The sequence below is a fragment of the Amphibalanus amphitrite genome, unplaced genomic scaffold (assembly GCF_019059575.1).
Source record: "Amphibalanus amphitrite isolate SeventyFive unplaced genomic scaffold, NRLGWU_Aamphi_draft 000386F_arrow, whole genome shotgun sequence".
In the NCBI taxonomy this organism is placed as follows: domain Eukaryota; kingdom Metazoa; phylum Arthropoda; class Thecostraca; order Balanomorpha; family Balanidae; genus Amphibalanus; species Amphibalanus amphitrite.
In genome coordinates, this window is record NW_024881880.1 from 82,638 (window position 1) to 104,797 (window position 22,160).

Below are 22,160 nucleotides of genomic sequence, written 5' to 3' on the forward strand. Positions count from 1 at the left end.
CGAGCGCCCGTCGCGCTTCGAACCCGGACTGTGATAACCGGGAACGCGTGCTCTCACCACGCGGAGTCCAACGCTCTAACCAACTGAGCTACGGGACCGGCTAAAAAAGATGCTTAAAAGCCCAGCCTTGTGAAACCTTGCTTGTCCTAAAACGTGATTCTAACAACATTTCTTCACAGCAAAGCTCAAATAAAAATTACTTATGACAAAATTCACCTCAATTTAATCATTCTTAGGCCTGCTAAATTAAATCAGTGTGACGAAAAAAAACATTTTTCTCAATAGTTAAAAATCTTTACGTCCTAGCCTTATGAGCCGAAGAGGGCCATCGGTGCGAAGGAAAACAAATGTACAAAAGTATTTAGTGCGTAGTGCAGCATATACCAGCAGCGGTCCAGCCGGAAAGACTGGTGGTCCCTTTTGCCCCAGGTCTTACCCCATGTGCCCCTTCCAGTATAGGAAGAATATAGGTATTATGTGTTGTGATCCCGTATGTGATTGAGTAATGAGTTCAGATAGCTATTCGTTGGTTTGCTGGGTTATAAACGGCATCCAAAGACACATAGGCTAGGCCAGAGAAATTTATTATCAAAATGGTGGTTAAGTTACTGTTAATGCTCCCAAACTGAGCCAGTTCTCAACGCGACGGAGGGATGCTCGGAAAACTGTGTCCAGGAACGCATGCAGCGTCATCTATAGTATACAGCCCTGCTGGTCATTCCTCTTTCAGCTCGTAGAGGACGCTGCCATCACTGTCTGAAAAGGTTTCAGATAAAACCAAATTATTAACACGCATTTCTGCGGCCTTCAGGTTTCCCCTCCACTAGACAGTAATGTTGTAGGTGTTTATAGTTCTGATAGCGCCTTCCATTAATTCTTCATGTCTACGGAAGGTCATAAGAAGAGAAAATGACTCAGGTGTCTGGCACTTTCGCAACCTTCTGCACAACTTTTAAAAGTTATAGGTACCGTCATTAGCCTTTCATTAGATAGTAAAAAAAAAACAAGAATCCGTTAGATAAAAATATTCTAAGAAAACTGATGCATTGCAAGAAAACTTCCACTAATTATGTGGACCCCGGCATAAGTCGAATATCTTCTGCGTCAAAGTTAATTCACTATTAGGAGTCAGGATAGAGCATAACCGTCACGTCACGTCACATGCCACCTTGAGAATTGTCTCTAATAAATAAAAAATGACTGGTCTTAATCCACTGAAAGTGAGCATATCAATGCGACTGGGAACCGACTGGGTAATGCATATTATCCCTCGCCCGTATTGGTGTTTTTCCAGCCGCGAACGTATAAGGGGGGGTCCGTTGGACCCCCCCCCCTTGCCGTTTCGCCCCTGATCGAGCTAGAGCTTCGCGGAAAAAACGAGCGTGTTGCCCGTGACGAGAGGAAGCCGATGATACCTAATTTTAAGGTCCTAGGTCATTGGTTGACCTTGCAGGTCAGGTCAAAGACCCAAAAGTCGGGAAAATCAGAACCTGTTAGAACGTCGTAAAGTGTAGCTGCTATGGGGTTTTTCGGGGCGCTGATCACGAATATCATGTTAGTTTTGATCACAGATGATGGCTTTATGCATTTAGTCCAGGTCGGGTCAGGTCAGGTCAGGTCAACCAGTAGGGGTCCTGCCGGGTATTCCTAGTAGGTGTCAACCGCCTCTGACAGCTTCGTAACATGTTACGAAGGCACCAAAACTACTTCGTAAATGTTCATATGGTTGCTAAATTCGAATTCAGCTCCAAAAACTGGCCTAGAAACATGTAAAACTCGAAAAAGTGAGCCGAGGTCACCAAAGGTCAATGACCTGACCTGACCTTCAGGTGACCTTGACACCCACCCTAATGCATGGGGGCAACATCATATCACATGTTTGAACGCTTGAAACCACGAAAAGACTGCAAACGCGCACATACGCCGAATCGCGATTCCGGCCAAACATGGTCTCGAAAAGTAGGTCACAGGTCAAAGGTCATTGGGGTCAGGGTCATGAAATTTTCAGGGTAGGTGTAAAATTGATTAACGCGAGGGTACTGAAAGTTTCGTCGCGATTGGCCGCTTTTTACGCGAGTTATTCGCGAAAAACTATGGGGGGGTCCGTTCGACCCCCCCTATACGGGCGAGGGTTATATCTATGCGTCATGACTGGCGCGATACTTGACGTGTGCTCGAGCAGAGCTTGATACTACTTAGTTAGGTAGGCCTACTCAATAAAGGCTGAATACAGATCATGTGCTCAAATCAAGTTCACACAGCACAGTTTAAGACTGATCGGATTGCTGGAGCATCTGAACGTTGCACATCTCAGTTGAAGTTTTAATTTACCCGTCTGCATGCGCAAGGGTCGATTTTCTAAGTCTCATGATGACAGATGGGCTTATCCATTGGAGTTCCATCGAGGTTGGTCAATATGGCGCTACTCGCTAGGGACTATTGTCCATTGAGTTGGGTGGCCAGGTAAGGTCTCACTTTGCATGTCTTAGGAGCAGACTTACTTCTAGGTCCAATAAATGAGGTCGCTGGTTCATCGTTGGTCGTTTAGTCTTCTGGTTCGTGCTTTTGCACACCATCTATCTTGCTTCAAATGAGCGTGCCAGCATGCATTGTCATGCACTATATGAATGCAGTATGCGGTATGCACAATGCAGATAGGGTATACCACATACAAGACATCGGCAAGTTCCTACATCATCTATTCAGCATGTGCTCGGCATGGTCTAGTTTCTCAGGACCCTGGAGACATCAGCCTGGTCGGCGTACTCCCATCACAAATTCATGGCAATCAGGCATCCGGGCCACACATAAATCTCGGCTTAGTCTCACAGGGTACCATTGATCGGCTGTCACGTGACCAAATCATGGTCGCACACGGCGTCAATGACTCGATGTCACGTGACGGCGCCATGACTACGCAGTGTTGACAGAGAAACGGCTATTCGATTGGATAATGGACTTACTGGACAATGGACATACCATTGACGGTGCAGTTGATGGGTATGCTGTCTTTTTTTGGGGGGAGAAGGCAAGCGCCCCGATCAGAGTTCGGAGACATATTTCCTAGCAATTACAAAATCACGTAAAATATTAGCCCGTGCCGGGCCAGCTCGGCGCCAACCGCGCCGAGCCGGGATGGGGGGGGGGTGTTGGAACACCCCCTTCAAGGCACGACATTGCTTTTACCAGGTCCAGCATCGTGTTCCTCTCGTCGAGCCGCGTTGATAGAACTATAATTTGACCATAAAAGCTGACCGCAAAAAATCATGTTGCATATCAGTCGATCCGTATCGTCGACCAGACACACATCTAAGATGTAGGTATTCATCGCTCTAGCATGCATCTATCAAAAGTTATCGTTAACAAAAAAAAAAAACTTCTAGAGCCATTCCATCACCTGATATGACCTTGGGGACATTATGAAGGGTCAGGGGGGCAATTGTCCGATTCAGTGTGTCATTTAAACCTGTAACCCGGTCCAGATGCTTGAGAGTGTTATGAATGACGGTCGTCCAAAAGAAACGCCTTTCAATTTCATCCCATTGATCTATAAAGGAAAAGGCTCAAAATTGATCTCTCAGGGGTATCAAAATTATTTCCAAGACATGTATATATTTTAAACGCACTGTTACCTTTATCAATCTCTGAAAGTTTGAAAACGATCGTTCAGTTGGTCGTTGTATGGCGAGCATGCCTACTAACCTTTCTGAGGTAAGGTCCCTTGACATGACCTGCTGACCTGACCTTAACCCTAGAACGCCTAGGGGGGGGGGGTTGTATCAACCCCCCCTGAGGTTTTTTCGAAGTGCACGCTAAACAGCTTGTCGTAGCGGGCTGAAATTTTCAATACCCTCTGGGGCAGCCTTTGCGCATCTTTTGCCGAAAAAAATTGATCGGGTCATGTCAGGTCACGGAGTTATGACGTCATAAGAGGTACAGCCTCCGGCCGGATTTTCACAAACTGAGTGCCAACGCCCGAGGTTTCCTGCCGGTGGTACGGACATCGGTTGATGGATCGTGATGAAACTTCCCATGCATGTTGGGGCAAGTATTGGCTATCATATGGTATAAGAAATTTGACCGGGTCAGGTCAGGTCACGGAGCTATGACGTCACAAGGGGAACAGCGTCCGGTACTATTTTTAAAAAGCGCCCGAACCACTATTTTGCTCATTCTTGTCCCCTCAATGGGAATATGCAGCAATATCCTCTTGGTTCTTTTTGTATACTGGAGTATACATCGTCTTAAGTCGATCTCTACGGAATTCACTAATGGCTAGGCTATTTCATGGCCATGCGTTGCATTCTTCATGCCATGGTCCGCCACCTGGTGGCTGAATTTATATCCTCAAGTTGAATTTGTTGACGCCTCAGCGCTTCAATCTTCCCGGTATCTCGGCGGTCGCAGCATAGAGGTACATACGTCTCCTAATTATTTTCCTGTTATTTCTTTTTAAGAGTATGACTCATCGAAAACTGTTGTTTTGCTAACATAACCATTCGTTGTTGATCATTGCTTGCAGGTTTTGTAAACAAAATTGTGTGTTTGGAACTTTTCCAGAAAGAATTAAAGTTCATGTATACTAAGGTATACAAATGTCCTTGGCCCGAAAAATTTTGAGACGTGCTTAAGAAGTAGCACTACAATTATTCGGAGGAATTGACCTCTGAAAAAATAAATGTACACCCGAGTGACCAACGGGATCCTGCACGACGGAGAAATGTAAACGTCAGTATACAACGGACTGTGCCTAGGACTAGTCATGTATACTGTAGTATACATGGTTGCTGGGTTAGTTAAAGCCATTTTTGTGGCTCACAAACAACATTATGCCTTCAAATGGCTCTGTGGTTGAGCGTTGACATTCTTCGAATCGTTGGCGACCTCAATGACCGTAGATCCTCACTCAAAGTTTGATAAATCGCCCGATGAATTAGAATCCGACCCCTAAGCACAATGACATAGGTAAGCACCTCTCTAAAACACACCATACGGCGATTTTTTTTAGAGATGCCGCTTCAGATAATGCTGCAAGGTCTTCCTCCACTGTTTATCGATTCGCAACAGGTGCTACAAGTTCTATATCTTCAAAGGAAATGGCAACTAAAGACCTAAGAGCAGTGGGCAAGGGGCAGAAGAAGCTGAAGTTAAGGGCGAGTGGTGTTGATAATTAAACGTGTCAATACTATTAGCCATTTTACGCCCTAAACAAACGAAAAAATACACTTTGGTGTTTGTATGGAAGTTTTCATGGGTTGCCTTTCAGTCAGATTTTATAGGCTTTGAGTATTTTTGTATATCCCAGTATACATGTCACTGCGCATGCGCGATGACCTTCACGGTTGAAATGTCACCAATCTGGTCATTATTGGCACCGGAGCTCTCAGCCAAAAAAGTTTCGTTGCTCTCCATTCATGGGCGAATTGGCGGGACTCAAGAGGATATTAGCTTCTATAGGGAGCAAATGGACCTCCCAAATCCAAAAATACAATCAGATTTCAAAAATTTAAATTTTGATTTTTCGAATTTCTGCCGCCGACTGTGACCTTGCCGACTTCCGGCGCTCCCAACGCGCCATTTTTAGAGCTAGGGAAACGAAATACATACCAAACGATAGAGAATTGATCAAGGAACACGATAGTGAAGGTTTCACGTCGATATCTCCCACCGTTTTGCCGCAATCGCCGCCGAAAGTTGAAAAAAGTCTATTTTTCCGAAAATTTGACCTTTGACCGGTCAAAAGTAGGTCAAATGTTGACCTAGGACCAAAAAATATACCACCAATCGCGAGATCTCGTTGAGAGCAATCCGTTGGTTTTTTCCGCTAAGCTCTACGACCTTCCGTTTCGAAACGCCAGGGGGGGGGGTCGTAACAACCCCCCCCCCTGGTCGTTCGTGTTATGAGAAATGGCCTGGTCGTGCGAGGGTTAACCCGCGCCCCGCTGGGGGGGGGGGCAGAATCTGCCCCCCTCCCGTTTTTCGCCAATAACTTCTAAACGCGTTACGCCAGTGACGTCAAACTTTCAGTACCTTATCATACATCAATTTGACACGTTCCCTGAAAATTTGAGCGAAATCCGTCGGAAATTTTTTGAAAAATTGACGTTTTAATGACGTCATGTTCGCCATTTTCGCATCAAAAACGGCAAAATTTCAAACGCCGCTAACATCTTCATTTTTAAAGGAATCAAGACGTAATAAAAAAGGTTATACGTGATTCTACTTTGTCTATCAAATGGCTGTCTCGGTTTTTTGAAAATTTTGGATTTGGGCCAAAATTTTTCAAAAAAACTGACTTTTTTGGGAAAATATTTATAAAATCCAAAATTTTGAGTTTATCGAAAAAACCGGAATATATGTCAAAGAAGTGGTCTATGTGCACCTACATACCAATTTTTAGAAGAATCGGTTCAAAAATGTGGGAGTTATTCAAAATTTTATGACGTCACGACACACAAAAATTTTGAGAAATGATTTTTTGGAAGTTCTAGACCTCGTACGGAAACAAAAATAGCACCATTCGATTCGCCGTGAAAAACTGCATCGGATAGACACCTTTTTAGGCCTTAACAACCAACTTCAAAATTTGACCTCACTTGACCTGACCTTGACCTGACCTCGACCTGAAATTCATCCAGAGGTGGTCCATATCACTTATTGAGTGTGCCTATTGAATTCCATGAGTAAAATGACCCATAAAACATGTGTCGCACATGCCCTTTTCTATATTTTGTTTTTGGTGATCTGACCTGACCTGACCTGACCTTGACCTTGACCTTTGAATGGCATTTTGTGCAACGAATATTGTCTTGGTAGTCTAGGAACATTTTTTGGGCAATCAGTCTTAGTCCATTCTTCGGCAACTACGGTGCAAGGCCGATACTGTAGAAACTTGCAATTTGTACCCTTGACCTGACCTTGACCTGACCTCTGACCTACTTAAGCAAAAAAAATTGGGCTCTTAAGATCCGCCTTGTTGAGAGCTTTCGATTGCCGTTTTCCCCGTCTTTCTACGACCATCGGTTCGGAAGTTAGACAGGGGGGGGGGGGGGGCAGAATCTGCCCCCCCCCCCCCAGCAGGGCGCGTATGGCTGAATAGCCCAGCGGGGCGCGGGTTAAGCAACCTGGGTATAACATTTTTACAGCATGTGCAGAAACAAACAAAACATGAACATTGAACAAGCGTGTCAAAAATCGTGGCGCTCCACGTCGCCATTTTTGAAATATCTGCGAAAAGCCGTAGGAAAGGGGTGTTCAAACACCCCCGGACCGGCGCGGGTTGAATTTATCAACATATTGTCCCGGAATCAATTGGCGAGTGATAGTCCATCGCTTTACTCAGCAGGCAGAGTAGGTACATACATATGCACTACGCACGTAGACATACCTAAACATATAAACAGAGCCAATGGTGCCCTACCCCGGTCTGTTTACTTGTTTTCCGCTAGCCCCGGCAACCAGTGTCGGCGTGCTCAGGTGTCGTTTTCCCAGGATCGGTCGGTCGTGTGTCGGCCCCATTGCCGGCTGGCACCGGTCACTTGACCGCCGGCGGGGCCGCACTTCGGCCGTCCCCTCCGCCGCAGGGGTAAGGTATCAGTCCCCTCCGCCGCAGGGGTAAGGTATCAGTCTCCTCCGCCGCAGGGGTAAGGTATCAGTCTCCTCCGCCGCAGGGGTAAGGTATCAGTCCCCTCCGCCGCAGGGGTAAGGTACCAGTCCCTTCCTCTCTCCCCCCTCCTATGCCGCACTTCGGCCGTCCCCTCCGCCGCAGGGGTAAGGTATCAGTCTCCTCCGCCGCAGGGGTAAGGTATCAGTCCCCTCCGCCGCAGGGGTAAGGTATCAGTCCCCCCCCCTCCTATGCCGCACTTTGGCCGTCACATCCGCCGCAGAGGTAAAGTATCAGTCCCTTCGCCGCAGAGGTAAGCTGGCAGTCCCCTCTGCCGCCCATTGGTACGGTTTCAGTCCCCTCCGCCGCAGAGGAAAAGTAGCAATCCTTTCCGCCGCCCAGGTAAAGTATCAGTTCCTTATGCCGCACTACGGCCGTCCCTCCGCCGCCGAGGTAGGGAACTACATATACCAGTCCCAGTCCACCGCAGGGGGTGAGGCATCAGTTCCACTCTTCTACGTCGCACGGGGCGAGGATTAGGGCACCCTCTACCACAAAAGGTAATTTCTTCTAACATATTTTCTTGACTAATAGCAAGCCGTGCAAAAATACGCTTTTCGAAGTATACGCATTCGTGGTCATGGCTACAGGTGCTCATCGCCGGCCATGAATTGACCATTAGTTTCTCCATCTCTCATTAAAACAAACATGATCAATTGACCATGAGCCCTCTTCACAGGCGACCATGGGCGGTGCCAAAGAGCGAGACGATATCCGCTGGCTTATACAGCTGACGCTGGCCTTTGTCTACCTACACCAGGTAAGTTACCTATGTCTTTAAAGTTCGCAAACATGACATTTTCCGTCAGTATTGTATGGTGTGTTTGGGCACAATGTATGATACCTAGACACATATGCTAGTTCGTTGTATAGGTCTTTTAACTATTCTCGCTGATAGAAATACACTTGTCCTAACTTGGAGTGATAAGATAGGTGTCAATACCTAAATGTCTTCCTCTTAGTAACTTTTCTCTCCAAATATATACTTTCGCAATCTTCAAGTATGTGTGAAACTCATTTTCAATTTGTAGGAAGACGACTCATTTGTTTGGCACTTTTACAGAACATTTGAACTACCGAAATTTAGCACAAGTTTCATTACAATGACAAAGTGTGTACCTACTCTTTTCAGGGATGGACCTGTGGACTCGGACCTCGTTCTGATTTCGATAGTGAGTAAACTACAAGGCTACATAGCCAATCGGCGTTCGCAAAGATACCGTAGGCCATTACAAATCAAATCTCAGATCTTAGCTCAGATTTAATCATATATGAGATCTATCTGAGATCTGAGAAAAAAATCAATCTCAGAAAGAAATAAGGGTACTTGGATTATTAACGCCACCCACATTATACCACACAGCTTAAGCTATCGTAACAGCGAAAGCTACAAATTACCCTGAGGAAAGGCAATAGTCAGAGACTAAGATGCCAGGTACCAAATTCTCCGCTGATGTTTTTTTTCTCTTTTCAGAGACTAGAGCGGGAAACAGAGCATACCATGCATATGGACAGTACAATCTGAACGACGACGAGTGGTCAGCTCAGGACAGCACAGGAATAAACACCGACGCCTGGTCACATGTAACCTATGGTAAACTATGCCTAAACTATATACCTAATTCCAGTCAGCGAGGTTTCCCGCTAAAGATGTATGGCGGATGAGACAAGGTGATGAAGCAGCCGAGCGTCACGACCAAACACTTTTGGATAAACACAAACTGGTTCGATAAACGGTTGGTGGTGTTCAAACAGCACCACAGGGTTTCGTCGATTAGTGAAGCGGGAGAGGGGCGTTTTCTTTCTGTAGCATGCCCATATGCAACAGACATATCGTGCCCTGAAATCTACTCTATGCCTGCACTTGACACAGATCGGCCCATAAATAACAAAAGTTTACTTATACTATATAGCGGCAAAAAAGGTAATCTTTTTGACAAATTTCCATATGCTCAGGAAGATTGCTCAGTAAGATATCATATGTGTCGTGATTGATTTAAATGTTGGACTAGCGAGGTGCGCCTGATGCGGGGCTGGAGTTCGACGGGCCCAAAGGTCGACCATCACTTTTTGGGGGACATTCAATTTATGACTGTCGATAGTAAAAACTGTTTTTTTTTGCTTCAGCAGTTAGTTGTAGAAAATTACCTTGTTGAGACATGTTTCTCAAGCACTACAAACATATGCATAACTAGAATACATGCATGCACACATGCATACATTATGCATGCATGTTTTGTGTTTTCGTGTGTGTTTCAGCTGATGATGCTGCAAACAACATCGTAGCAGGACAATGGGACCGCGGAACAAATAGCGAACCGGATCACCTGTGGGCGACGCCGATATTGTATACACATCCGGATGTCTACTATTCCGGTGAGACTACGTTTTACGATCACATTGCACACTGCTGTCTTTTTGTGGTGTGATCTTTGTCAATATGGGAAATAATTTAGCTGACAGTACAAATAACTTCTTCATCTCATTGACAGTGATCAAGATCCTGTATGTATGTATCGGATGCTTTGTCTTTTACAATAAACTTGAGTTATTAGCGTCATTCTACATTAGCTGACTGTGTCATTGCTTAAAACTTCACTTTTATTGGAATTTAAAGTTGTTTACTTGTTGTGGCACTAGGAGACGGAATAAAGTTGCTATATACATAGTTACTTATTCACCAGACAGCAAATCAGGGATGGTGCTGGTGGTAATTGAATGAAAATGCAAGAAACCAGGGGATTGTTGCAAATTACTCCTGATAGACAGATATAGGAAAAACACAAGGACAAGTCATTGGTCAGGATGTTACACCATACAAAACTCGCAACTGTGTTATAAATGAACAACCGGCGAAGGCCATACTAACGTGGCTATTTTATTACAAAGTTCATAACCAACGCTGACGATTATTGAATTTCAGATTACGTATTTCACATGCGGAATTACTTTCCTTACGGCACCATTGGTCCCAACGAGCGCAAAATCGCCACGTTGCGAGGCAAGCAGCCGATATGGAACGCCGCTGTGGTGAAGCTGTTTTACTTCTGCGGTACGTATTATTGTCAAGTTGCGCTTCCTTGCCTGTCTGTAGCTCGTAGATGCTTTTTACGATATCTACCTGCTATAATGGGAACAAGTTATTTTCTTGGTCATAGTTCCCGTATGTTTTAACCCTCGCCGGCACAGGGGGGGGGGTTGATGCAACCCCCTCTAAGGTTTTTCGCGAATAATTCGCGTAAAAAGCGGCCGATCGCGACGAAACTTTCCGTACCCTCGCATTGATCAATTTTACACCTACCCTGAAAATTTCATGACTCTGACCCCAATGACCTTTGACCTGTGACCTCTTTTCTGTGACCATGTTTGGCCGAAATCGCGGTTCGGCGCATGTCGGCTAGGGGTACCCATTTTTGGGTCAATTTTTCAAATTTTAGGTGGGGGTGGATTTTCCCATTATTTGGTCTATTCTGATTCCATCTGTGCCAAAAATACCGAAATCAAACCATTTTTAGGGGTCGCGAATTCAAATTGAAAATGCCAATTTTAGCGAAAAATCGGCCAAATTAATACTATTTAATTTTGGAACAAGGTTACCATGCCAACAAGTTGGGGTCAATTTTCCCATTATTTGGTCTATTCTGATTCCATCTGTGCCAAAAATAACGAAGGCAAACGATTTTTGGGGGTCACGAATTCAAAATGAACATGTCAATTTTAGCAGAAAATCGACCAAATTACCATTATTTTATGTTGGGACAAGGTTACCATGCTAACTAGGTCGGGGTCGATTCTATCATTATTTGCTCTGTTCTGGATCTATAGCAGTGGCAGAAGTAACGATATTAGATCACTTTTATGGGTTGCAAGCTTGCATTGGAGTTTTAATTTTAGTGGAAAAATGACTTCATTTGAACGACTATAAATATGCAAAGCCAACGTGTTCCAGTGGTATTAATGGTTGTTAGACACCGTGCAACATTGCTTTAGTTGTAGCCAGAAGGTATATTCGACGTGCAGCGGTAAAACAGAGCACCAAAAATATCATTTTGGTCAATGAACAGCATATGCTCATTTACACTCACCCTGGCTTAGACCGTCATTAGCACCTACACAAGACCGCAACTCTTAGAACGAATGGCTATGTAGTCAGGGGGTTAAAATCGGCGATCGAGGCTTTCTCATTGGAACCACCTAATTTTCAATGAGTCGTCTCATTCAGCAAAGGAAATGACCAATCCCCAGGACATGAACATTGACCTATCGATACAATTTGGGTGGAAGGGGCATTAAAAACCGTTACGGTATAACCATATAACTCGCATGCCGTATTTTAACAGAAATATGGCATGAAGTAGATAAAGAAGTTATCAATTGCTTCTGTATATCTATACCGAGATAAAACAGCACTAAGCTATGCCGGTATGCATGAATGATGACCTTTGCCAATTTGCTAGCCGACCTCCCCGAGTCCCGGAGTTGCAGAGACGGATGAGGGAGGAGCGCAAGCTTTACACCACCGTCGGGTGGCTGCTGTATGAGTTTAGCTTTGCCCCTGCCCCACAAACACCCAAACCCGCACACAGCATGTGCGTTTGAGCATATGGAAAGGAAGCTGGCCAAGAACATCACAGGACAGTAACACCGAAACTCCATCCTCACCCCATTATGAAAGAAATATGTTTGCAATTTTTCTTATGACGGACAGCACTGGCCTGGCCGAACGCGTGCACGACTGCTCGTGACTCCAATTCAAGGCATGTGTCACTTCTATACCAGCTGATGACTTGAGACGGGTGCAGATAGCATGTCATGGAACCAGTGCCTGGTGACGGCCGCTGCCAGCAGTATCCTTTCAAGATAACGGACCTTACACTGCACGCTGCACTCTACAGGCTCAGTCCAAACCCTCAGCTGATGTTGAACTGAAGTCGACGAATGCCATCCGTCTCCCTCATCCGTCAACCGTCTCTGCAACTCCGGGACTCGGGGAGGTCGGCTAGCAAATTGGCAAAGGTCATCATTCAGGCATACCGGCATAGCTTAGTGTTGTTTTTATCTCGGTATAGATATACAGAAGCAAAACGAAGATGAAGATGAAGATGAAGATGTCATTGCCTAAAGCTAGAAATTAGGAAGGTGCCAAAGTCTAGACGGCTCAGCCAACTCCGAGGTAGAACCGTTTACTGAGTCCTGGCATTGCCTGGGGGCCGACACAGTGGGTGGGCCATTGACCTTAGGTGGCGGACCTGGTTCTCGTCGTCTTCAGCCTCTGCACGCACACTCTTTTATATGACGCCGCGTCCTGGTTACCACCATATACGGCCCATGCAGGATGAAAATCTTCTGCTTCATTAGGTTCTTCAGATTCATACGCCAATCACCTCAGATCACAAGTGATCTGTGCAAGGAGCAGTGAAAGGTCTTCGTCACTTATCAGCTATGCACGTATCAGCGCATGACTAGTCGCCCGTGGTCGAAAATGCAAAGTCGTAAATGATGTGCAATGTGCATTGTATCGGAACCTCTTACACTTAAGACGTGTACTCGTATCCTCACTGAAGAAATGGAATAGTAGGTACATGGTTGGTAGGCATGGAAAGAATCGACGCTTTGGAGTTTATGTTTTTGGATTAGAAGTTGATATTTTTGGGTAGAACACCCAGAGTTATTCTACCTTGTCTTATACGTGTATTACATCGTAGCCGTGAGCGATCAGGACGGAGTTTCTTGTGGAAGCATACGGTCAAAATGGTTCGATCGTTTTTTAATTACATGATTTGAAATCCATTCGAAGCCATGATCTGTGAGATGTATCCTGAGCTCATTTGCACAAACTTTAATTAAATGGACACAAAGAGCCTGTCATGAACAGAGACGTGGCAACTGAAAGGTCACATTTTAATTTGACCTCACAGGTCATCAAAGGTCACCATTACAACTCATGACCTTCAAGAGGCAGAAGTTTTCAAAAATGATTGCACACTGACCAGAATGATACCAAGAACAGGGGCAAAACATCCCGGGCCGGGATGTTTTGCTCCTGTTGTTGGTCGCCGGGATTCCCGGCGCTTTTCACCGAATGTTACAAATATCGACATCGTAATGATCGCTAGTAAAGCATTTAACCGGAACCACGTGATGGAGCACATCGATCGGGATGAGGAAATGAGCGCTCAATGACCCCTCTACCCGACTTTCAAAACAAAAACTTTGCCTTTAGTGCGATTTATTATCAGCGTCAAATAGGCATATTTCTAGATAAATACGCAAATTTCAATCTCAATTCGCGACCCCTAAATCACCTTTGATTTTAATATTTTTGGCATCATTGGAATCACAAGTCGCGAAATAATGGGAAAAACCACCCCCACCCACAAATTTCCAAAATCGGGAAAAATGGGTACCCCTAATGTCGGCTCGCATTAGCCGCGCGTTTGCAAGCTTTTCGTGGTTTCAAACGTTCAAACATGTGATTTGATGTTGCTCCCATGCATTAGGGTGGGTGTCAAGGTCACCTGAAGGTCAGGTCAGGTCATTGACCTTTGGTGACCTCGGGTGACCCCGGTTCACTTTTTCGAGTTTTACATGTTTCTAGGCTAGTTTTTGGAGCTGAATTCGAATTTAGCAACCATTTGAACATTTACGAAGTAGTTTTGGTGCCTTCGTAGCATGTTACGAAGCTATCCGAGGCGGTTGACACGTATTACGAATACCCGTCACAACCCCTACCGGTTGACCTGACCTGACCTGACCTGACCTGACCTGGTCTAAATGCTTAAAGACATCATCTCTGATCAAAACTAACACGATATTCGTGATCAGCACCCCGGAAAACCACATAGCAGCCACACTTTACGACTTTCTAACAGGTCCCGATTTTCCCGGTTTTCGGGTCATTGACCTGACCTGGAAGGTCACCCGATGACCTAGGACCTTAAAATTGGGTATCATCGGCTTCCTCTCGTGACGGGCAACACGCTCGTTTTTTCCGCGAAGCTCTAGCTCAATCAGGGGCCAAACGCGAGGGGGGGGGTCGTACCAACCCCCCCCCCCTTGTGCCGTCGAAGGACTCAAAATGACCTGTGCCGGCGAGGGTTAACCCTTGCCGTCCGAAGGGGGGGGGGTGCCCGCCCCCATAGGTTTTTTTCGCGATAGCTCCGAAAAACTGGCGATAAAGAGCTGAAACTTGGCATACGTGACCTTTGGCTCAAGCCGGATCTTTTGACCCTAACCTATTTTCGTGTCAAGTCAGGTCACTGACCTATGACGCCATAAGTGAACCTCTGCACGGTCTTCAGATGTCGCAACTTCGCAACGCCCTCAGTGCCAGAGGAGCTTTCACAGGGAGATTAAACTTACAGGACCTAGTATCCTCCAGAGGTCTCACAACTTGCATATCTCGGATTTTCTTTTTTTAAGGTCACATGAGGTCAGGTCGGTCGCGTGACCTCACCGTTATAAGTCAATGGGGAAAATGAAAACTGCTATTTTGGCGCCGGGAACGATATCAAACTATCTCAAACACAGAATTGTGGTTTCATGGACTCCTTGCAAGTTTCTATGTTTCACTTTTGCATTGCTGACTTTGCGTGACGTCACTAAGGCCATAAGAGTTTTTGTCAATAACTCCTGATCAAATTGAGCTTGCGAGTCGGAAAAGCCGCCAATGGACTCGGAAAGACCTGTCAAATCGAATGATATGCGACATGACCTCCTCCGACCAACTTCGTGACCTGGGGGCTCTGAACTGACCGTGACCCGAGGTCAACACCTCAAGTTGACCTCACCCAAACAAAAAGTAAACCATAAGCGCCTGAGCGAGGCGAACACCGTGGCGCCAAAATCGTGGCTCTATGGCCTTTTTTGGCGAAGGTATTTACCAAATACCGAACCAGAACCTTGGGCCACTTGACCTGACCTCAGAGGTCACCGGTTGACCTGAGACCTTAAAATCGGGTACCAGTTTCAGCGTCTCGTAACGGCATACACGCTTGTTTTTCCGCGACGCTCTAGCTCCATCAGGGGTGTAACGGCGAGGGGGATCGTACCAACCCACCCCCCCCTAGAAATGTATGTAAATGTATGTAAATGTATGTAGAAAACCAATAGGTCCGGCGAGGGTTAACTAATGCAATGGCCTTTACCGTAGCCGGAGCTGCCCAAAATGTCTAAGATTACAAAAATGTCCAGATGCTCACCAAATGCTTAAAATGCATTCCGCGGTCCGCATCCCTACTGGTAGCCAGCACTGTGCAGTTCTCCTGAGCCATCTCCATTTGACAGCATACGACCCGTCGGCGACCGATGCCACCCCCCGGGACGCCGAGCTGCGCATCGACCTCTTCTACCCCGGCAGCGGCACAAGGAGAACCATCTGGAAGGTGGAGGACCAGCAAAAAATACTGCCGCCAGTCCGACCCGCTGTCGAGGCAAGCACAGCGGCGAGCGATTCACAAACGATCGACTTGATAAGCGACAAAGTCGTGCATGGCTTTGCCCGAGGGGCGGCTTTGTCGTTGGGCGAAAGGAAAGCGTACTTTGATTTTCAATGATTTCCTCTGTGCTACGATATTTGAGTTCAGAAATGGTATCTTGTAGTCTCTGTTCGGTATTTTCGTCATTAATAGCTGATCAAAAAGGCAAGCAAATAACACATTTTATATCTTTCTAGTCGAGCGCATCGTGCGACTCAAGAACGAGCTGTAACGTGGCAGCAGCCGTCTCAAGGCTCTGCCACCAATGTCCTTCGGTGGCGCACTGGAAGTACGCTGCTGTCCGCATTCCGGTGTCTGCCGAGCCCTACCAGGTGCTGTATGCGTAGGTACTGTATGTACACATGACACATACACAGTACATACGCTCCTCTAGCTGTAACGAAGCATGTAGGTATTTGACTTGCATAGGGTAAGTGCAACCCTACCTGATCGCTGGTTGATACATACCTAGTCCTACAACAACTTGTCATCACATATATAAGCAATAAGCATTCAAAGATGTCATAAGTGCGCCTCAAATACATCTATATATAAGCATGTACAATGTACATACATGTTCAAAGACACCAGTAACGTATCAAAGGACGCACGGGATGAACACTTTACTAGCCCTTTGACGGTGGCGCAGATCGAAATCACCGGCCTGGATGGCAACACGGGCGACGTGGCGTTCGATCTCGTCAGCTTCGAGACGTTCGAGGTGTGCGCGCCCACCTGGGTTCCCTACTTCGGCGTCATCAACGACGTAAAGACGGTGAGTCGATGGGGCGACCAGCGGCCAACAGTGTCTGGCTCGTAGTCCGTGAAATGTCCGAGTTCTGGTTATTTTTTTATTACACACCTAACCAGATTTTAAAACGCTCACTTTTTTATTTCCTTTTCAGTCTCAGACAACTGACTCCATTGAGACCTGTGCAAAGAAATGCTTGAGAAGAGCCTCCTGTGATCTCTTTGGTTTCAACTACGACAGTGGCAGGTAAAACTGAGACACATCTTTGTCATTTTTCAAATAAACTATAATAAACATGAAAAAACGGACGAATTAACAGAGTCGGATACCACGGTAAGCCGAGCTCGTCCCGCAGGCACCGACTTCCGCCATCCGAAAGGCAACCCCATGTGACGGGACAATTAGGATGTCAGTTTATAATGCCCATCAAAGTCGGACAACTCCACTCAATTGCATTTAAAGGGACCTGACCTTAAAAAAACTAATGAATTCGCATTAAGGTGATGTCCCGTGGTTCAGAAAGATCAAAAAATGAATATCTACCAAATTTCATCGAAAAATATTCACTGGCTTTCAAGATAGTATGTAGATTTTAACTGTTTACTTTTTGGGATCTCCGCTGTTCCTACGACGTCGTTTGGAAGCAATCATTTGGCATCCCTGAAGTGCGGCAGATAATGCGCGCAAGGCAGCACATACCACCACGCTTTTACCGATGGTTTTGGTATTATATTTAAAAATCGTTAGATCTGCGCTGACGTCACAAATTCTAAGGGGGCATTCAAATGCATTAGCCCCTTAGAATCTAAAAACTGCAAGTTCGAAATCAAATATCTCCGAATTAAAGCAGTTCTCGATGTTGTAAGTGCCCAAACCGGTAAGTGCAAGCCAGGGACCCCAATATGGCTATCTCAACTCAAAAGTAATGTTAAGGTGGGATTGTTACGGGCGGCTGTGACCGCCCGTTGTGGCGTGCCTGGCGCCGCCCGTTGCGCCTCCCTGACTGGCCGCGCACGGCGCCGCCCCTGCCGCGTGGCCCTGGGGCGGGGTCAGCGGCTGGCCCTGGCTGGGCGGCCGGCGCGGCGGCCCGGGAGAAGCGGACGGGCTGCGGTGACGAGCGGTGAGCGCCGTTGTTCTTGTGTTGGCCTCGGCCGATAATATAGTGAAGCACCGAGTTAGAGTGTGATTGGCTCCCGCAACAGGATGGACTGGCTGCGGCTGCTCCCACCGGCCGCGGGCCATCCCCGTCAGGAGTCATATGCTTGAGCGATGGAACGTCATTTCTCAGGTTTTTTTTTTCTGGAAAATGCAATCGGAGACGCTGCCTTTCACGCTGGATTTATTACACAAGTTATTATTGTGTAAATCAGATCCTCAGGCAGATCCAGTTGGGATATATCAGAATCATAGACTAATAAATAGCTTTTATTACAATACGCCAGAATTGTTGACTGTAAGGACAGAACGCGCCAAACGCGCTTTTCCATGATTCAGGATCGTTAATTCGTTCAGTGGACGTTACAATTATGAGGAATTCGTGTGGCTTCAAAATATACAAGAGGAAACAAATATGTAGGCATTTACCCTCGCGGGCCCGAGGGGGGGGCGTTTTTCGCCCCCCCCCCCTATATATATAATATTTGCGATAGCTCCCGAACGCTTAGGGATAGGAAAGCGAAACTTTCAGTACCTTTTCTCCCATCAATTTGACATCTTCTGAAGTAAAAACTTGGACCTAGTCCCCTTGATGACGTCACAGGGTCGATTTTTCTAGGCCCCTACACGGCAAACTTCGGCGTCACAGACGCGACTTCAAATAGCTGCTAAAAATAGAGTTTTTGAGATAAATACAAATTACGAGCACGGTTGTGTAGCGTTTGACCCAGAGAAAAATAGAAAAATATTTTTGGTGACCTGAGGTTAGAGGTCAGGTCAACAACCCCGAAATGTGGTTTTAGTTGTTCGCCAAAAAAACTTCGACATAAATGGACCTAGAGCTACGGCAGTGGTATACCATCGCATTTGCCTAGTCAAGCCGCGTCGAATGATATATATTTTGTTAGGAAAAGGTCAAGCTTTATGTTGACCTCATGTGACTTCGAATGACCTTTGTCTGACCTTGACATATTAAAGATCGTTTATGATATATTCGTACCCGCTGATCACGAATCTGGCATCTATTTTCCTCTTATCCTTCATTTAGAGGCTCCGGATGGCAAAACTGTCTTATTTATTATTACTAACTTGAATCAGAGAAATAGCCTCTATCAAGGATACTCTTCTGTGACCTTGACCTTTGAGCAGCCTTGTATCGTAAGATGAACCACAAATAGGGACCTGATAAGCCTCAAAACATTTCAAAACATCTTGGAAATTAGAACGCAAGATGTACGTAAAAGTGGTAAGTGTCAGGTTAATTTTGAGCATGACCTTGACTTTGACCTTTAATTTTGAGCACATTTTCGGAATCCTCGGACTCTCTTCTTTTGTTTGACACCCAATTTTGCCGGTTTTATGCATCCTTCCGTCCTCTAGAACGCTCACTTTTAGATCACTACACATGTGCCGGTTTTTGCCTTTGACCTTGACCTCTGACCTTGAAAATTGACCTGAGGTCAAAAATGTTAGGTGCTTTAGAGTCGTCTCGTAAGGACCTTTCGTTTGGTATCGCTTTTGTTTCCGTAGCTTCCTTATTTACGGAGTTAGACGGGGGGGGGGGGCGAAACACCCCCCCAGGCTGCGATGGTTGGGATTACCCCCCGGGCCCGGCCGGGTTAACCCGCGACCGCCTGGGGGGAGTCGGATCCAACCTCCCTCCGTTTTTCTTGAATAACTCATGAACCGCTTACGCTGTCAACTTGAAACTTTGCATACCTTCTCCCCATCAATTTGACGTCTCCTGTGCAATTTTTAAGATTTTTTTTCCAATTGTTTTTTAGATATATCGATTTTAGTGATGTAACTACATGGCGTTTTCAATCAAAAAGTGGTAAATGTTTAAAAAATCGCCAAAAATCAAGGTTTAAAGCAAACTGCAAATTAAGGATATGAATAGACGCATCTCCACGTGTTCTTTAAAATGGCTATCTCGGATTTTCCATAAAATGCGTTTTTAACCCCTAAAAATTCAAAAAAACTATTTTTTTAACAGCTTATAAAATCCAAAACTTTAAGAATTTCCAAAAAAAAACGGAATATATGTTAAGCTCTATTAGAACGTTAGATATCCCAACTTTCAACTTTCTATCTTGATTTTTGACCCCCAAATTGTAAAAAATAGCTCCAACATACATAGGGCATGGTGACGTCATAAGCATTTTCCTGAATTAGAGGCACTTCTAAACATCGCATGTGAAAACAAATGGCACCACTAGATTTGTGGGACAAAGTTCGTCTAGAAAAGTGCATATTTATGTCAAAAATAAAAAGTTGAAAAATTGACTTTTTTCTTTGCCCTCGTTTAGTTATGTAAGGTATAAACGATTTGTTATGCTTTCATTGCACACTTATCACCAGCACAGTGACTTGGGGTCACATATAACCATTACCATCGGATTTGGCGTGAAAAAATAAGCCATAAAACATATGTCGCACGCCCATGTAGCAAAAAGTGAAAACCGTGACCTTTCGTGACCTGACCTGACCTTGACCCGTAGGTACTTAGTATGACCCCCATACGCACATGGTACCTTCACTAGGTCTTTGAGGTCATTTTTGGTGAGTTTCGAGCAGCAGCTATCGATTCCGCTGTCCGTAAGCCTAATCATGCAAAACCCCAGAATTTGACCTTTGACCTGACCTTGACCCGAAAGTTGACCTCAATCTTAAAATCTTAAGAGTGCTTTGGGAAGGTGTCGTAGAGACCTTTCGAACGCCGCCTCGCAGGGCTCGATACGACCATTGGTTCTCAGAGATAACAGGGATAAATCTTAACAGGGTCGGATCCGACCCCCCCCCCCCCCCCGGCTGTCGTGGGTACGGAAATAGCCCAGGCGGTGCCGGGTTAAGAAAGCAGTAGATGCTTTTTAAGCTTTGTAATGGTGGACCCAAGGGTGATGCGTGATAAGGTGATGCCCGGCAGGCGGTGGGCCTCCCGGCCACCTTCCGCGCGGTGGGGGGCATTTTTTTGCCCCCCCCCCGTATCTCCGAAAGACCGAAACTACTGGACGGATCCGGAAAATTCAAACGGCGTTCGATAGCCCTGTCAAATTTGTTTAAAACAACCAAATTTCATTGACCTCGGGGTCACCGATGACGTCACAGGTCAGGTCAAAGATAAAATGTTTCACCGTTCACGGTGTTCTAGGGAAAGCGCTATAACACCGAGTAAAACGCATTTTGTCGAAAATCAGCGATAGGGCGTCAGTTGTCTAGTACATATGTTGCTATTAGAGGCCACTGGTCATGCCAGGTCATGTCACAGGTCAGGTCACCAAGGAAGGGTCACCACATGAAGTATGAACCCAACTTTACTAAGGTTGTGCGATGTATGTTTTATGGCCAATTTTTCATTCCCAACTCAATGGTGTCGGTTATAAGACCATCAGGTACGGTTTAGGTCACTTTCTGGTGGAGGTCAGGTCAAGGTCAGGTAAAAAAGGTCAAATTTCAAAGTTGATAGTTTTGCATAAAATGGGTATTGATTCGATGCAGCTCGTCACGGGGAGTCTAATGGTGGTCTTTGTTTTGCGCTACGAGGTCTAGAATGGCTAAAAATGAGTTTAAAAATTTAACGTCATCAATTTTGAACAGTTTTTTTCGCTATAACTCGGCCAAAAAAGAGGTATCGATCTCAAATTTAATATGTAGATAGAAGGCGGTAGGGACGATCACATATATTCCGTTTTTTTCGAAATTCAAAATACTTTTTGGATTTTTCGGCCATTATATAAAAAATCTATTTTTTGATTTTTTTGGGGATCAAAATCCAAAAATTTCAAAAATCCAAGATAGCGGTTTTGTAGCCCTCTTAATTCTACACATTTTATATTGAAACATTTTTCTGTATCTCTAAAGCTGTAGGCCTGACAGCTCTTCCCGCGAAACCCTTTTTTGGGTCGAAAATGGCAGAAATGACGTTACTCTGACGTCACTAGCGACCAACCTATCATAGCCTTTGGAAAATTTTGGTAACAATGTGCAATAGCTATTCACGGGAGGGTACTGAAAGTTTGGTGACGATCGGCGCAGCGGTTTGGGAGATATATCGAAAAAACTAAAGGGGGGGGGGGCAAAAAAAGCCCCCCCACACACACACACCGCCTCGAAG

At 45.5% G+C, this 22,160-nt stretch overlaps 1 protein-coding gene and 1 long non-coding RNA gene across 2 annotated transcripts; both read left to right on the forward strand.

The window, feature by feature from the left end:
• Nucleotides 1–7,744: 7,744 nt before the first annotated feature.
• LOC122390208 lies at nt 7,745–16,297 on the forward strand. The gene is made up of 8 exons (XM_043382939.1): nt 7,745–7,770; nt 8,343–8,423; nt 8,796–8,835; nt 9,138–9,257; nt 9,923–10,039; nt 10,587–10,715; nt 15,950–16,095; nt 16,265–16,297. The coding sequence occupies exons 2-8, from the start codon at nt 8,349–8,351 to the stop codon at nt 16,295–16,297; spliced, it is 660 nt and encodes a 219-aa protein (XP_043238874.1). The 5' UTR covers nt 7,745–7,770; nt 8,343–8,348.
• Nucleotides 16,298–16,313: 16 nt separating this feature from the next.
• LOC122390206 lies at nt 16,314–17,195 on the forward strand. The gene is made up of 3 exons (XR_006258106.1): nt 16,314–16,472; nt 16,790–16,915; nt 17,046–17,195. It is a non-coding gene; the product is annotated as an uncharacterized LOC122390206 (long non-coding RNA).
• Nucleotides 17,196–22,160: the final 4,965 nt, after the last annotated feature.

Excerpts from the sequence above, each read along its gene's own strand:
- LOC122390208 (XM_043382939.1), top strand. The coding sequence starts at position 8,349 with ATGGGCGGTGCCAAAGAGCGAGACGATATCCGCTGGCTTATACAGCTG. Across the intron at positions 10,716-15,949 it reads GAAGCTGTTTTACTTCTGCG|CATACGACCCGTCGGCGACC; the intron begins GTACGTATTATT and ends TCCATTTGACAG. Across the intron at positions 16,096-16,264 it reads CAGTCCGACCCGCTGTCGAG|TCTCTGTTCGGTATTTTCGT; the intron begins GCAAGCACAGCG and ends GGTATCTTGTAG.